Source organism: Varanus komodoensis, unplaced genomic scaffold, assembly GCF_004798865.1.
Source record: "Varanus komodoensis strain SLA01 unplaced genomic scaffold, ASM479886v1 scaffold13_1, whole genome shotgun sequence".
Taxonomy (NCBI): Eukaryota; Metazoa; Chordata; class Lepidosauria; order Squamata; family Varanidae; genus Varanus; species Varanus komodoensis.
In genome coordinates this window covers 9,225,574-9,244,168 of record NW_025335408.1, presented here as the reverse complement: position 1 = coordinate 9,244,168, position 18,595 = coordinate 9,225,574, and the positions used below count along the sequence as shown (strand labels likewise).

The 18,595-nt window shown below is 39.1% G+C and overlaps 1 protein-coding gene across 1 annotated transcript in view; it reads left to right on the top strand.

Moving 5' to 3' along the window:
* Positions 1-18,595, top strand: part of TFEC (transcription factor EC) — a 116,568-nt gene that overhangs the window by 76,237 nt on the left and 21,736 nt on the right. The window contains 3 exon segments of the mRNA XM_044422926.1: positions 15,878-15,983; positions 15,985-16,020; positions 16,905-17,156. Coding sequence (XP_044278861.1) covers positions 15,878-15,983; positions 15,985-16,020; positions 16,905-17,156 — 394 coding nt within the window.

The window sequence follows — 18,595 nt, the reverse complement described above, 5'->3', positions numbered from 1 at the left end:
CATGAAGCATAGAAGTGCTTCTGGCTTCTTTGCATATGATGTGGAGGCACAGGTAGTGTTGAGAGAAATTTCCAGTAATGGCATTTTGGCACTCTGCATTTTCAGATTCAAAGGGAGCACTTTGACCTACAGTGCATAGTTAAACTACAGAATGTATTACTGCACAATGTCCTCTGATGGCCATCGACAGGGATTCCTTTCAAAGGATCCGAGACAACTTCATGGAGGTTAAGGCTATCATGATGGCTATATGTTGCCTCCAGTATTGGGTGCTGTATGTATATACCAGTTCCTAGGGAACACAAGCTGAAGGATGCTGTTGCAGTCATGTCCCCCAGGCAGCTGGTTGGCCACTTTGTGAACGGAATGCTGGACTAGATGAATGCTTAGTCTAACCCAGCATGTTTCTTCTTATGTTCCTTGTATGCCCTACTGTCACAAGCATGTGCTCATGAATCCACCATATGAATCACAGGATAAGGAATAATAAAATGTAATACTAGGCAAGATAGAAGTTCAATCCTTTCATTGCTTTAACTCTGTATGAGTACAGTAGATAGTTTTCTAGTCATTGGTAAGAAAGGCTTGGGTTCAACCTCTGCTGTCTTGTTACTCAAAAGGGAAAAACACTAGGATTTCTAGGTATGCAGTTTATATATAATCATGTATGTGTACAGCTCTGACTTGGCTCAATCATCAATTCAAATGGAAACTGCAGCCAAAATATTAGAAGAAGACTGAGACTTTGGAAGGTAGTGATGAAAAAGCTAGAAATGATAATTAAATGGAAGGGTATTTCATTGGTGACCAAGACCAAGATCATCCACATTATTGGCTTTCCAATTGCTATGTTTGTGTACAAAGATGGACAGTGAAGAAAGTAACAGGAAGAAAACTGATGCAGTTGAAAAATGGAGCTACATCAGAGCTTTGCGAATACTCTGGACTGATGGAAAGATGAATAAGTGGGTGCTAGATCAAATTGAGCCAGAACTTTCCCTGGAAGCAAAAATTGATGAAACTGACCCTGTTGTACTTTTAGTCCGTCATGAGAAGGCAGGACTCACTGGAGAAATGAATATTAATGCTAGGGAAAATTGAAGGCAGAAGAAGGGGAAGACCAAGTATGTTCCACAAAGTTCCACAAAGCAAGTCATGGCCTTGAGTTTGCAATAGCTGAGTAGGGCTGCCAAGAATATGATAGAAGGTGTTCCTTTTTATGGTCTTCATAAGTCAGAGATGACTTGACAGCATGTCATGACCAAAATGGTGAATATTAGAAATCACCCATTCTTATAGGGCAAAATTGCAAGATGGATCTCATGAAGAAAGAATCTTATATGCAAAGACTCAGGTTCCCATTCCTGCTTTGGTTTGCAAATGAGACATATTTAATGATATCAGTTGAATTTTCAAGTGATGCTGCTTCTTTGAGTAAAACCACTCTCTCTGATTTAGTGAATCACAGAAGTAAACCTTAGTCATTGAACTACAGTAGTTATAATGACAAAGACTAAGGTGGATGGAAAGATAAACTCATAGTCTTGCCTTGCTTGGAAATGAAATTAATTTTCTTTTCATGAGTACAGTAGTCCATATACCTTTGTTTAAGCAAGACTGAATACTTGGTACCAGTGTACACTGATGGTGATTGTTATGCTTCTGCTTTCTTCTGAACAAAAGACTGTTGACTATTCATACAAATAGTGACATTATTCCATGAATATTACTAAGATGTGTATGTACAAGGCTGTTCAAAAGACTGACATGGTCTCTGCTGGATATCTGCACAAATGTGTTTTAAAATAGGACTTCCTGTGAGCACTTTAAGGGTGCCTAGCAGGAGATAATTAATGATTCAAACCTTTCCTTGTTTGTGGCACTCTCTGTTAACTCGGTGTGATCTAGCATACATTTTCTCAAAAGGTGGACATTTGTGCGGTATCAGCTGCGCTATTCCTGAGGCCAATTCGATCTACAAAAGGGAGAAGGAAAGAACTCCCTTAAACTAGTTTCAAAGTTTTATTTGGAAGCAATCCTTTTGTGATAGAGATAAAGTTTGCAGTGTTGAAGTATACTGCTGACCATCAATAAGAAGCTTCAACAGAAAAAAAAAAAAAGCTCACGTTGTGGGGATGGCACACAAATGTTTGCAAGCGCTAAAGCCTGTTTCACATTCATAGACTCACAGACTAGTAGGGTCAGAAGGGACCAAGAAGGGCATTGGGCCCAATTCCCTGCTGGTGCAGAAGGCCAGTTACACCATCCCACCCCAGAAATATAAGTATCCTTGATACTTCCCACATCAGTATCCTTCTCAATCCTCCATGTTTTCCTGGTGGATCCAGGTGTTGCTTCACCTGCTATCTGCTGAAGTGCTTCCATTTGCATTTCTTGTTTTCACCAGCAGGGGTAGACTTACTGATTGGCAGAGTGAGGAGGCAGGTTGAGTGTGCCAGAGAGACAGGTTATTATAAAATTAGGATATTACACTTGGCACATTTGTTCTCTTCCACCTCTTCCTCCTCCCCCTTCTCACAGTACTTTTACTTCACCTTTTATCTCACCTTTCCTCACCTTGCAAAGAACCAAAGGCAGCTTACAAGGTTCTCCTCCTTGCCATTTTATGCCCACAACAACCACTCGGTGAGGGAGGTTAGACTGAGAGTTTATGACTGGCCCAGTTACCCAGGCTGAGTGGAGACCAAAACTCAAATCTTCCAAATCCCAGTCCTGTACTCCATCCACTATGCCAGACCACCTAAGATCAAACCCTAAATAATGTAAGTATTGCTTTAAAATACAGAATGCCTACCCATGCACATTCACAAAGGGATAACATACTCTGAATATTCATATATTTAAAAAGTTTCATTTAGACAGTAGGCAGCACCTGTGTTTGAAAAAGAGTGAGATGTTTTGTGTAATATATTCATTCTGAACTTTGACTTTAGTAAACTTTTAGAAAAAGGGCACTGGCTGAAGAAAACTTACTTTTCAAACTTTTTTGCCAGTAAGACTACAAGGTGTCTCACAAACAAAGCATGCATGTAAATTGTCATCTCACCTATGTTCATCAAGCGTACTGCTGAGTTAGTAGTCCTGTCACATGTAAGCTAACATATATTGTTGCTTTAATGTATTCTCTCACTACTTTGATAAAAGTCTTAAGAAGTTGTGACAGGTCCTTTGATATTTTCTTCAGATGTTACTGTGTTCCTTTCGTCTTTACCATCTTCTTCCAAAATTTCTGTTTTGCATAAACATGAGCTGGTGAGACAGTTCTAGTTAAGGATAAAATCATGTTTTTTCTGTAAAAAGGTGAAGCTCAAGAACTACACTCCTCTTTTGCTTTTAGTTGAACACATCTAAATTCAATGAAAACTGTTCTGTGATTGTTTATGTTTGATAAACCAAAAACTAAGTTAGCAATGGACATACCTGTGAAAATGGCTGGGATATTTCCATTACAGATATAAATCTAAAATTTGATACAAATATAACCCTAAACATTTTCATTATTAGAAAAGTCTGAAAGTAAAACACTTTAATATCTACCATTCAGATCATGAAACACGAGGCTCATAATATTCTAAATACCATTATACTATTCATAGAAGGTGTGCCTGTCATTTTTCAAAAAAGCTGCTTACACAAAAATGAAGTAAAACAAGGAGAGTCAGAAATCACAAGTGAGAATATGACTTACTTTATTATGAAGACTGTGGGGGTTCTTTCTTCACACATGATAACCATTCTCCAGATAGAAGGTTTTTGATGCTAGCCGTTCATTTGAGACTTTCATATGCTATGTATGGGACCACCTAGATACTATTAGCACTTGCAAGCCATGAGAAACTTCATTTCTGATATTGTAGTAATGCTGGATTGTACAGACTTCAAACTACTTGAGTGCTGTCAGTTCCCATGATTTAGCTGATGTAACAGCAATGTGTTTTTACTGAATATAGGCTACATTCTGCCCTGATTTCTTTACATGTTTAACATGGAATTTAGGAGTTTTCTAAATAAGGCTTTTAACCTGCCACTCTACTAGGGGTTCTGCTTCCATATTATTATTTGTGGCATTAAGATTGGCTCCTGTAGACCTGTTTATTCTTGGAGTTTTCTTCCTCTGCCTCTATACACTCCACCGTGCAACCACTAGATGGTATTGTGCAAATGTGTTAGGGCTTCATGCCATCTTTCAGAGGAGAACTTTTCTCATTAGGAAAAAAAGAGACCAAAATGGTTGCAAAGCACAGGAGAGGCCCTGGAGGTTGCTGGTGGTGTGTAAGTCACCTGCAAACTGCCACAAAAGGGGAATCGTAAGTGTGCAATAAATGCCTCATATGGAAAGGCTCTAGGTCACTCCCAAGGGTATATCATGAACTAGTTAGCTTTTAATTTAACATACTTAGGCTTTCATGAGTAGATTTTCTTCTTTGCACTATAGTGTTGTTCTGTTGACTTATCTCTGGCCCATATTCTAATCTGCCTTTCTTAGAATGTAACAGCCATTCCCCCCGCACCCCAATTTCTAAACTTGTCATGTGCACTTTTCCTTTTCTTTTGGCATGCTCACATCTCTCCCTGCATACAAATTCCTCATGTGTACATGGACAAAATGCAGCAGAAAAAGGGAATCTTGATGTGATCACATGTGCCTTATTAGAGCAAAGATTCCATTTTTGCTATTTCGATTGGAGGCTCAAGCAGATGTAAACACTGATAAACTGCATGGAAATTAAATATGAGAATGAGCAGGCAGAACAGAAAGTAGGGAAAAACTGTGCATGTTCATCAGGCTTAACAAATTATGGAAACTAAATATGGGAAAGGGTGAATTTTTAATGCTTCATGCACTTCCACCAAGACCAGTACTTTGTAATCCTAAAATCATTGGAGAAACTCAGATGGGGAAATACCCTAAGCTTCTCCAGTTTTAGCCAAAAGTTTCCTTTTTAAAAATTGCATGAAATGCCAAGTCACAATCGTGCATGCTTGGAAATCAAAGACATGTGAATACACTTAACTGAGCAGGATCGTCACTTAAATCTTCCTATTTACTATGATTCAAACCATGGTAGTTTGGGTGATCAGGAAAGATTTTGTAGGAGATATGATGATGACAGCGACAAATCTAAGATGGTTCTGACATTTTCCATTTGTATTGCTCTTCTTTTTGTTCAAGGTTTATGAAGGTTTTCTCCAGGCAGAAGGTGAAGTGTTTTGGTGTGAGAGTTCATCTTGATCTATTCATTCTCTTGTCAAACACAAATGTCAAATCAGCAGCACTAAAATGGTTTTTGTAAAGAAAAAAGAAAGAAAGCATGCCTACTATAATGTGAACAGAACCTTCGGAAGTGAAAATGAAACTTCAGTAGTTAATATGAAAGTCATGCTGCAGGAATTGAAAATGTAGGTTAAATTTAGCTAGACTGGCGACTGAAGTGTTAATGTATAGCAGACGAAGGTCTCCGTTTCTAACACAGAAGAACCAGACCTGCAAGTTACAGCTCATAGTAGTGACTGTTCTTTATCTTTTGGGATGCATAGCTTTAAATCATATTTTAGGGCATTGTATTTTTTAAATTTATCATTTATATCTTAGCGTAACTCCAAAGACCCCAGAGTGGTACACATCCTCAGCTGAATTATGCTGTGAACTTGTGTCTTGACACAAGTGAGCTGGTGAACTTTGCAGTTGAGTGAGGACTTGAATCCAGGTCTCCCTGGTCCAAGTAAAATATTCTGTCCAGGGTCCTTTTCCCCTAGGATGTTAGCTTTCTTTTGGTAAGGAGTAATTTTACAAAGGGAGCATTTAAAATGGCATTTTCTACCTGCAGTTTACACTGTTATGGTATAACCTACCACATAGTTTCCACCTCCTTCTGTTGAATGTGTAAACTTGACCTAACTTGGCTCTGGGTGACTTGGATCATGGGAACTGATAGTAACCAAAAACAGAAGAACTTGCCTGTCAAAACATTATTTGCATTTTCAAGAAGTATTCATATGTATGTTTTGTCATTACTGAGAAGTACCAAGAAAAGTATGCCAGAAACTGTTAGGGTTGGAATCTGTTTAAATTCAACATAAATTTACTGCATCATGCAGGTAATACTCATGGTGTCCAGGTAGATAATCCAGTTTAGATAAGGAAGATGCTAGATTGTTAAGGAAAAGTTGTGTACATCTTCCAGTATATACGTATATATGTATGTGCAGTCAGTTGTGACAGTGCAATTTGACAATTAAAGGAAACCACATATCCTTTGTGAAAGCGAGTGTTAGCCCATGGATGTGCATGTGTGGCATAAAAGGAAGGAGAGAAGCTGGAAGGGAAGGAATTATGAGAGATTTAAATGGTGGAGTGGATGGAGGAGTATTTGTAATTGTGAAGCAAAGCAGTTCTATAAGGAATTAATAAATCAATGCACAGATACTTAAAACATTGAAGACAATAACATGTGAGTGATGGTCAATAGGTTTTTCACTCTGGGACTTACTTCAGTTAGTAACATGAGACATTTTCTCCCCTGAAAGTGCTTTGTCACTTCTTCTTCTTTATCCAAAATTCCAGCCAGAGTTCAGGAAGTACCCAAATACACCACTTCTCCTTTTCTCTTTCTCTAGATTTACACAAACTAATTAGCCATACATTATTCATTGTCAAATATTTAATGCCCTGTTCCTTGTTCACTTGTCATTAGCAAGCTGCTTTCACTCCAGTAACTGGGGTCTGTGAGATGGTGCTGTTTTATATGGGTGATTATTTAGATTTCCAAAATCCAATCAATGCTGGTAGGTAACCAAGCTGTCAAGATAATATTTCTTCTGGCTGTCAATTAACTGAAGGGACCAAACTCTGTTTATGCAATTCCCTTTTTATATGGCATGTATACCTCATGGTGTTGCCCTTTTATTTGGGAAATAATGTATTGTGTGCATCTTTAATGTTAGTTACTCCTAGGGAAGACAAGTTTTGATTAATGTATACTAATTCCATTTTAGGATGTATGTTTTATATTGAATAATGATTTCTGGGATTTCTCTCACAACTTTTATCTATAAGGACTTTTTTGCAATATGAAGTTTTGTGGTTCCTGTCCATACTGGAAGTTTCTGCCTATGTCTATCTGCTGTGTAAATGCAGTTTTCAATGACTTCATGCTCATTTAGTCAAAAATGTGAAGCTAATTTCAGGACATGTTATTAAATCAATGGGTAGCTTTTCCTTTGTAGAATAATTCTATGTTCCTTAATAAAAATTCTCTAAAATGTTTAGCCAGAGCTTTAAGCAATAATCTTGAAATCTTATGCATGTTCTCTTGCATTTTCCCTTTACTAACAACTAATGCAAACTTTCCTATTAGTTTAAGATGTCAGATGCTCTTAATGGTAAGCTCTTAGTCAAAGGATCTGTAGCAGTGGTGGTATTGAAACTGAACTGTTCAAACAGAAAGAAGTACACATCAAGAAACATGTTTGAAGTGTAGTCTGTAGTCTGTATCTATGCCTTAATGGAGCAAGAGGATCAATGCATGCACTCAGGATTCCACGCCCAGTCTGTCTTTCTACCGGTGCTCCTGTCAGTAATGCCGCTTGCTGATAGTGAACTGCAGATGCCTGGATCTGCTTCTACCTGACTTTCTGTCAGGCATATCTAGTACCAGAACTGCCTTGATTATCCTTGATTGACCCATGGTGGGAAGATGACAGCCCGAGTGCAATCCTTTCAGTTCTTCTGGATTTCTTAGCAGCTTTTGGTGCCACCAGCCAAGATTTTGTTCTGGATCAGCTGCCCTGTCCCAGATGAGAAATGGAGGGTGCTGTGTTCCGACAGTTCTGCTGTTGCCCTGATGGTGGCTTTGGGTGACTATCGCCCTCCTCATTGCAGTTATGCTATGGGCCATCGTGTGCTGCAAGGCTCTGTTCTGTTCTTGATACTTTGAGACATCAGCCACTTTTCATCTTTCTTGAGATAGCTGTCATCCACTTCGTTTGTTAGAGGAACAATACTCCCTTCCCTCAATTGGTGACTGTCTATGAGCAGGTGATTGCGTTCTGGTATGACTAGTATTAACATTTACTTGCTACCGTATTTTTGTTTGCTTACCCTGGCTTATTTCTGGCTGTATTTCTGATTAAGTATTCATTATAACCATTTGGTTGATGTTAATGAGTTGCAGCACTTCTTCCATTATGGAACTGGGAAGATGATTTTTTCTGACTGAGTTCCTTAAGCTATTCAGCAGGGATAATAAATTTCCTATCTGGATAACATGAAGGACCCACAGAAATGTCTAGTATGGAACCATTACAGATTTGGTGGCTTGCATACCAATTAGCTTTTTGTAACTTAAGAATAAGAGAAAGAAGTATTATCATAAAAAGTCTCAACCCTAATCCTAACCCTAAAAATAAGAATGGCCTTGGCATTTTAAAAAAATAAGTAACTTCTCATTTAATACTTTAAAGATAGAAATATGACTTTAAAAAAGAAAAAAGAAAAAAAAGATTGGTAAAGCTGGCTTGACCATCTAAATTTAGGGAGTAAAAGGGAACCTCTGAAAGGAAGGCAGCATCTGAAAGGAACATCAAGTGTTAACTAACCAGGATTGATTGTGGGCAGGCTAGGCTAACAGGGCCAAAGTGAGGAAACATGGTTTTGCAGACTTTAGCAAGAGGACTATTATGGCTATGACTATATGGAAAAATGTGTCTTTTGATGATGTTGCTGAAATTTCTCTTCCCTCCCCATCATTTTATGACAAAATTTCCCCACAGGACATTCGAGCCTATCATACAATGGAATACCACTGGGTGGCTGAGGGTAGGCATCACTTGAAACATGGCTTTTTCCTGAAATTAATAAGGCTGAGTAGGGAGAACAGCATGAGACACTCTTGGTAAATTCATTATTGGCAAGTGGAAGTTCTAAGAATTCAGTTTCCTTGAAAATGGACCCAATCTTGGAGTCCTCCATGAAAATTACAAAAATTGCTGGGCAAATAGTTTGGCCTGCACAATTTTGAACACTTGGCAGCACTATACAAAAGTTAAGTATCACCATGATCATGATCATTGATGTTAAGTTTTCTGGAAATTTTTCAATTGGAAAGTAGAGATAATTCTTTTGGGAAATGTTCAACTTGAATTGGGATTTTTTTCTGATGCCATAGACAGTGATCTAAAACTAACATGCTTATTTCATTTGTAACTGGAAAAGTACATGGTTATTTTTTGTCCAACACTGCAAGAATAAATGAAGTGAAAAAATGAATGTAAAAATATGTAGAATTTTTTACTGGATTATTTGTAAAAAATATAAAAGTAATAGCATGTGTTTCTCTCACATTGTTTAAAGGTGAGAGGTGGAAATAAAAAAAATGAAGCACTGATATTTTTCCTCAGAAATTTTTCAGTCCTACATCACTGATTATTATTGATAGGCAGTTTATCTGACTTGGTGTTCAGTAGGGGTCTCTACCTAGGGTTGCTCTCAAACTCAGCTTTATCTTTGGAGGCCCAAGTGGCTTCCATGATATGGAGCAATCCTGAATGGCTGAGTCTGGAGCACCAACCACACCCTAGCCTAGACAGAGATAACCTGGTTATTCATTCTTTGATAACATCCCTTAGGATTCCTGCCATGTATTGTATGTGAGGCTACCTTTGAAGATAACCAGGATCCTCCAGTTGGACCAAAATAGAGCAGTGATGCAACTAACTGGACCCATTCCCACAAGGCTCATCTTGAATCTACTGCATCAATCCATTTTCATTTCAGAGTACCCAGCAGTACCTTGAAGGTCATGAGTGGTTTGGGACCTGGTACTTTGAAGAAAGGAGAAAGGAGTTCGGCAAGGCTGTATACTGTCACTCTCCGTATTTAACTCATATGCAGAGCACATCATGAGAAAGGCAGGGCTAGATGAATCACAAGTTGGAATTAAGATTGCTGGGAGGAATATCAACAGCCTCAGATATGCAGATGATATCACTCTAATGGCAGTAAGTGAAGAGGAACTAAAGAGCCTCTTGATGCGGGTGAAGGAGGAGATCACAAAAGTTGGCTTGAAACTCAACATTAAGAAAACTAAGATCATGGCATCCGGTCCTCTCACTTCCTGGCAAATAGATGGGGAAGAAATGGAGGTAGTGACAGATTTTATTTTCCTGGGCTCCAAGATCATCACAGACGGGGACTGCAGCCAAGAAATTAAAAGACGCTTACTCCTGGGCAGGAAAGCTATGGCAAATCTAGACAGCATACTAAAAAGCAGAGACATCACCCTGCCAACAAAAGTGCGTATAGTCAAGGCTATGGTTTTCCCAGTTGCAATGTATGGCTGTGAAAGTTGGACCATAAGGCAGGCTGAGCGCCAAAGAATTGAGGCCTTTGAATTGTGGTGCTGGAGGAGACTCCTGCGAGTTCCTTGGACCGCAAGGCGATCAAACCAGTCAGTCCTAGAGGAGATCAACCCTGATTGCTCTTTAGAAGGCCAGATGCTGAAGATGAAGCTCAAATATTTTGGCCACCTAATGAGAAGGAAGGACTCCCCGGAGAAGAGCCTAATTCTGGGAACAATAGATGGCAAAAGAAGAAGGGGACAGCAGAGAATGAGGTGGCTAGATGGAGTCACTGAAGCAGTTGGAGTGAGTTTGAGTGGACTCCGAGGGATGGTGGAGGACAGGAAGGCCTGGAGGAATGTTGCCCATGGGGTTGCGATGGGTTGGACATGACTTCGCAAATAGCAACAACAACTTTGAAGAACTGTCCTATTCTGTATGGACTTGTACAATGTGAAGATGCTTCTCCAAGGCCCATCTTCTGATCCTTCTTCTTTCAGAAGTGAAGCAGATGATTACCGAAGCTAGGAACTTCCTATAGCAGAGCACTTTGGGAAATTCCCCTGGTCCTGAGATCCATCTGATTTGTTCAGGTCCTTCCAGTTTTCAGTCTTTTATTTTTTGTTTTGCTCAGGTGCTTTGCTGTTCTACTGATTTAAAACAAATGGAGAGCCTTTCCCATAGATTTCATAGATTTGTGCTGCCAACAGATTACAATTCCAAATATTCTTTCATGGTGCATATCAGTGAAAGATGCTTGCATGTTTGCAGAGTACATTGGAGCTTAAAGGCAGGACTTAAATCTGCAAGCCCCTATTCCAAAATGAGCACAAGGGCTTTAAGACAGCCGGTAACTTGTGTTCCTCTAAATGTTTTGGCCTACACCTCCTCTCATATCTGGCCATAGACTTTACTGGCTAGAGCTGATGGGAGTAGTAGGCTAAAACATCTGGAATGCCAGAAATTGCTCACTCCTCCTTTAGGGGATTTTGTTGGGTTATCCTAGTGGGTATGGAGTCTTTCATTTTTGCAGTCCTAGCAATGCTTTGCTATATCAGGTCACTTCTTTTAAACATTCTGCTTTCAAATTGTTCCTTTGTCACTGCCTGAAGAATGGCAGCATTTGAAGCAGAAATGAAACTCGAGTTGTTGCCACTTTTTAAAAGCAACACTCCTTGAAAACAGACTGACAGAGACTTTGCATTTTTCAGTTAGCTGACTTGCAGTTCAAACAAACCTGTGGGAAACCGCAATTCAAATATTTTTTTAACATTAAGATCCCTTTCTTAGTGTTGCATTATTCACTCATTTTTGTGGGTTTTCCAGCTGCAGGGAAACTACCATGAAGCAACTGCTTTGTCATTCCTCTGAGCTCTTTGCCATCAGTCCTGGGTCCTCTTTGCTCCATGACCAAATGGTTCAGCCTTCCCCAAACAAACCCCCCACCAGATGTCTGGGACTACAACACCTACCAACACTTTCTGCGGATTGTGGGCATTGCCATCCAGGGGTGCCTGGTTGGGGAATGTTGACAGAGCTTAGCATAAAGCACAGAATCTTTTTGTATGCTTAGTGATGCCCTTGTGCTCCTCAGTTTGGCTCAACAAAAAATTTCACTCTGTTGACACAACACAGAAATGATACATTTAGTTTATTTCACTGAATGATGATCTGGTTACTGGGTATTATTTATTTTTAACAACTTTGTTCTGCACTTTCTTCAAGGAATCCAAGATAGCATTCATGGTTGTGACCTATCTCCACTTTTCCCTCAGAACTTTTACTCTGACAGCAGCTGGTCAAAGGTCTCTCCGTGTCCTCCATGACTGAGCGAGACTTTTAGCTAGGGTCTCCTCAGTCCTAAACCAGTAATCTAGTTACTATACCATACTGCCTTTCAAGTCTTCTAACAACAGCTTTCCAGCTAGCGACTAATATTCTATCACCCTGTACCTCAACCATCAATCCTAAAGCACAGAGCCTTTGGCAATATTATGACCATATCAACTGGCATCCCCATGCAAAATTTCCCCATGCCCATAAAATTTAGTGCAACACCCAGCTGTGCTAGGAGCATATGCACACTTCTCTGCCCACCAATCTCTGTCACTGGTATTCACACCATTGAGAGTGTAGAAACATGGCCCTGTGACTCCCGTGGCATGTTGTACTCACCTGGATGAGGTTGGCGGGCCTTACTTTCCTTTGAAAAGAAGACCTATAAACGAGGCTGAAGTGTTTGCTTGAGATCCACAGAGCACTTGGCATACACATCTGTCCAAGGCAGCCATGTCCAGAAGTGGAACACAGCAAGCCTTCTACTATCAAGGGGCCATGTTACAATTTCTCAGAAACACACAGTGTAGCACTGCTGGTGTGCACAGGGGAAAGTCCTTACAGGTGATCTGCCAGGTTATTGTGCGTTGTAATTCTGTTTGTATAAACATGTGCCTGATTTTATAAACACTGATGGGTATTAATTTTGATTATGTTATATATTACATTGCATGTGAATCCTCCTGTCTTCCAAGGATTAAGTGGCATAATGGGGGAGTTATACTATGCTATCCTTATAAAAGTCCTGCAGACTGTCTCTTATACATTATGATATTCAGTGCAGACTGTCTCTTATACATTATGATATTATACATCAGATCTTCAGGCCTCCTGTGGGTGCCCTCTCCAGCTTAGATAACAGAAGCAGTTCTCAGGAAAAGAGGACCTTCTTTGTGGTGGCACCACAATTGTGGACTGCTTTCCACAGAGATATTTCGCTGGTGCCTTCCTTGTTCTTTGAGGTGAAAGAGCTTCTACCTCCCCATCCTCAAGATAATTAGATACAACATTCATGTCTCTGACTTTTTATATTGTTCTGGCAGCCTTTTAATTTATTATACTTGGTTTGTATTTGTTTTAGCCTTTCTTGTAAACCATCCTGGGAATATGATGGAGAAGTGGTATAAACATGCCATCAGCAAATAAGTAAAAATAGGTTACATTTAGAAACAGTTACTAGCCTGAGTTTTTCGACTGAGCTACTTCTCTCCTCAGGGATTTATAAGCAGGCTTCCTCAGTCCAACACATTATTTACTTCACCAATGTGGCGTTTGTACTGGCTTAATGGCTCTCTGTGCTGGTGCTGCAGCATTGTAAGGATTTCAGTATCTAAAGATAGCTCCTCTGAAGCTACAATACAAGAAAGGTTTAATAACGCCTGACAGCTATGACAGAGAAAGAATTTCACACACATGAATACAGAGGCAAGTACTATTTTTAGGATGCTGGAGCTAAAATAGACAGCTGAATAATAGATTTTGAGTGGTCTATGTGGTAAAGTGGGTGGGTGGGGTTAAACTAGTTGTTTCTTGAGTTTGACCTTCCTTCAAATTTAGTTAAAAACTATGATGTCAAAAGGTTAATGTAAAAGACTATATTTAATGTCACATGAGTATTTTGTTTTAACTTCAAAGTGTCTACACACAGTAACATTTCTTTTGTAGAAGACATATTCTTCTGTAATGGCTGTTTGAATATAAAGGAAGGTCTATCTTCAGAGTAAAGATACAAGAGCAAAGTATAAAGTTTTTTTTAATCAACTATAATATTTGCAGTCTGCTTGTACAAGCTAACACAGTGAGGTAGCAGATCCTAGGATTTGGTCTACACTCCATAACCCTTAGATATCTGGCATAAACACATTATAAATCACCATTTCTCCTCTAGCAGTTGTCAGACAACAACTCCCACCTCACAAGTGTAATGAATGATCCTGCAGAATGTAATCCCTTGCATATTTATACAGAAAAAAACGTGCAACTCCCATGATTGGTTGGGATATACTGGGAGTTTAGGACTGTTTTCTGTCTAAACATGGATTGTGCCCTAATTAGCTATGTGGGTTGAAGAGCCCTACAGTTCGCATTCAAAATCCAAATATGAACTGAAATAACAAGAGCTATTAAGAGTGGACATTTTCTGTGAAAGTGCCTTGCTCTGTTTACTCATTTTTTCCTGCATGATATGGCAAGCAATCCACTTTCTCATGTTTTATCTTTTAGTTTCTATTTCTAAAAATCTGAAATTCCCTAATTTGATGGAATAGCTGCTCCATCTCCTTAAGTTCAGATGTCTGTTCATTTGGGCTGGGTAGTCAAAATGGCAGCTATGCATACCTCAACCTCAACAAAAATTAAATAACCTACAGTTAGCACCACTTTTGTGTGACACCTCCCATGGTTTGTTCATGGGCAATAATCCATAGTTAACTTATTGTGCAGTGTTTGCATGTTACCACAGCTGCACAATTCAAAGCAACCCATGCTTCAAGGACAACCCATGCTCAGTCCATATTCTGGGATGTTCTTATGTCCATTGTCAACTCAAATATCACCAAAATGTGCAAGCTTTTGAGATCTTCAGATCAGTTCCTCAGGCAAGATGTTACAAAAAGCAGGTGCAAGGGGAGCTGGCAGGATGGGCTGAGGAAATGTTGACTAGTTTTTGTTTTGTTTTTTTAAGTTGGGATGACTATATGTCAGAGTCTGAAGAAGATCTGGAAGAGTAGGGATTGCAGGCATTCAAACAGGGCTGTGCCTAGTGGTGTGATGAATTCAGTGTCCCATTCACAGCTTTATTATGCACATGATGGAGCCAAAGTTAGGCATTTTTAAGTTCCATTGGTTTCAAACACAAACAACACTCTCACTGAACCCTGACCCTAACCCATAATTTTGGCTGTATTGCAATCTCTGCGGTTTTGGGCGGGGCTTGCAGTCATATTCTTATTTTACGTTTAGTTGTTTTAGTTTAGTTTTATTTGGCTGTTGAAGTTTCATAGAATAAGGGCTGAGAAAGGACTTACAATGATTGTAATGTGTAACATCCTGAAGGTATTTCAGATGCCACCAAGCCAGCCTTGTTTCTTGTACCTTTATTAATACTACATTGAATAATAGTTGCCTGTAAAAGAATGGCATTTGAAGGGAGGAACTGCAAAGTGCAGCATGTCCTGCAGTGATGGCCATGCTATTTTGGATGGCTGGGTGTAGGACTGTGACCTGCCCAGTCAAAGTGGTTTGAAAAACCCCTCCATTATAATAACTCACAGTAAATTAGGATAGGAGTGGAATGACATGCTGAAATGCATCCTACTTGTACCAAAATCTGGTTAATGTGAACATATGATTCGGTCTAAGAGACTGAACTAGAACTTTTAAAAGGGCTCTACAAAAGCTTCATTATTGTTCAAAGCTTAAGGACCATTTGAAGAAAACCTATTAAAAGAAATTTTTCATTAGTCATACCAAAAGATTGCAGGGAAGCCAGAGGGTGAATGTGACAGTACATATTTGTGTCCTCAATATCCCTGTGGTAGATAAATTGTAGGAATGTGGCAAACAGATCTGTGATGGGAGCTGTTTGAAGTACTGGTACTGCACAATCAAAGGATGCTTCCGGTCTTACAAACTTGGCTGTTTTGGGCATGACCACATAATTTATAAGGTCTTTGACCACTAGAGAGGTTTATCAGTCCTTAACAGTGACACCAAGAATACAGCATTGCTTGAGGTTGGTTAGTAATCATCTAGCAACGTTTCCTGGATTATTTGATTGTGCTGAACCACAAAATGCCTCATTTGACAGACTGTTCTTACTCCCAGGTGAGTCATCAAAAGTAGGGGCTAGCTTGGGTGCTGAGTAAATACTTGTTTTTCCTCTACCTGTTCAAAGGTTGTTTTCTGTAGCAAATGTCTCTATTGCTATAACAATATTTTACATTCTCACATTTACTATCAGTATGCTCATATGTATGCTTTGGATATGTTCATATATAGTTTTCAGTGCTGCCAAGATTGTAAAACACTGTTCAATGATACACAGAGAATACTTTATATTCTGGGTCATGTATATGAATTATATTGCTTCTCAAAATATTTATATGGGTAGAAAATTAGCAGTGGAAAATAATTATTTTAGAGATGAAGGAAGGCAACATAATTTGGAATTCTAAAAGGCTGTGATTCTGTAATTTTCCGTGAAAGCAGCAGCATTAATTTAGATAGGACTACTAGTGTCCTTCACATTGGGCTGGGGTTCACATGATCAATGCAGCCCAACATGGCTATTTTAAACATGGTGAGTTATGGCATTGGGTGATGGCTGTTGCTTATCATGTTATGCAAACCTGGTGAGGGCAGCTTATATGAAGCTTAAACAATCCTCACATAACCCTAAAACAGCATTTCTTTAACCCGTGCATAAGCCATACACGCCAGATTTGCTCGACAATCTACTATGGCTTGAACATTCAGGATGTCTTCTGGCTTGTGCTGCAGCTTACCTTAAATAATCCATGATGAGCTGTGGTGATTGTGTGAACCTGGTCATTTTGGTATCCAGCTGAAATAACATGCTTGCATTTTAATGATGAACCTTAGTGGGTATAGGCTTTAAATAGAAATAGAGGTTGTGGACCAAACTACGGACTTTGCTCATACCAAAGGCACAGTATTTATCAAGAGCTCACAATGTTCTTCTCTTACAGGTCCAGACTCACTTGGAAAATCCAACAAGGTATCACATTCAGCAGACTCAAAGGCATCAAGTGAAGCAGTTCCTGACCCTGGATACCAAGCTGTCCAGCCAAACTTTGTCACTTTCTCATTCCCATTCCATCCATTCTTCTGCAGCTGCACCCATATTAAGGAGTGGGCATATGCCACCTACCAGTGATATAAGCACCTCTGGAAGTCCAGTGACCAAACTGCTGACACTTGGAGGAGAACATGAAAATGCGGTATGGCATATAGCTATGAGATCAGCTAAAGTGCTGTAAATATTGGTTGCCAAATGAAGTTGACAGGTTTGAGGAAAGGTCTCCAGTTTGTTCAGGATTGCTGTGAGCTAAATCAAAATGCACACCGTGTTAATTAAGAGATACTTTGGAGGATAATTTATTGAATAGGATTTTGAGGTTTATGCATTAAAATCCATGCAATCATTGTGCATTTTGACCACCACAACAATAATCATTTATGGTTCTTTAGTGGCTTTAGAATAATTGCTTAAAGATGTGTTTTATATGAATAATCATATAGTTAAGGATTATTAACTTTAGACAGATATCAATCTATGCTTAATGAAAGGCCAATGTGAAAGAAAAAGGCAGTAGAGTACTTCATTGGAGCTCCTTGTTCCAGAAAAATTATTTACTATTATTAATTATTTTATAGTGCAGATTGTATAGTGAGAGTATAGCTATACTCCTGGAGGCCACTAGAAATCCCCCTTTTTATGTAAGGATTATTATAGAATGGAAACAGAAAGTGTCTTCTTCCCCATTTTCATAATTTCCCGTATGTCATTGAAAATTTTCCTTGCACTAGTCTGAAGTTACTTAAGCTGTAGGGTTGAGATAAATATTCTCATGTTTCAGTTTCTGGGCCAAAATGCTAATTTTAAAGAGTAAAAAAAAAAAAAAAAAATCTAACTGCCTTGATTGTCGGGCTAGTCAGTTTTTCAGTCTTGTTCAGAGCTATTCTTTGCATTGTCTGCTTTGGACCATGTTGTTTCCTACTTACCATTTTATTATTTTTCTGAATTACTCACAGGGATGATCATAGCCCATCTAGGATGGCATAGCAAATGGGATGTTGTTATTGCACTATGTTGCCAAAGAGTTAGGACTATGCGAAGTTCCTCAGGGCAAACAAAGTCATTTGAGAGGGAGGGAAATGCTTTCAAATTAGTTATGTTAATCAGGATCACCAGTGGACAGGAAAGGATCACAACATCACCAAACAATTCAGATTTGGCTAAAAACACATTAATGTAACTGAGAGAGGAAGAAAGAAGGGCAATGTGAAATAATATTTTGCAAGCGTTTCCCTAAAACCATCATATTGCGGGGAGGGGGAGTGATTTTGGACATTTCTGAACTCAGTCCACCATTGTTATTGTTATTGGGCTGTTCTCCATTCAGGTGTTATATAAAAAGTATGCCCTGCTCTTCCTCCAAATTGCTTAGAGTGACTTACATATGGTTTCCTGGTGGTCTTCCATATGAGTAGCTTAAAGGATCCACTGTGCTTGGCTTCAGGAAGAAAGCAGCATCATGTACATTCAGACTATTCTGTGAAAGTAACTCTCTTCTGAAAGAGAGAATCTGTTTATATGGAATTAGTTGCTTGGATTTGATTTAGTGTTGTTGATACATAAGTCATTAGTTTGAGGTTG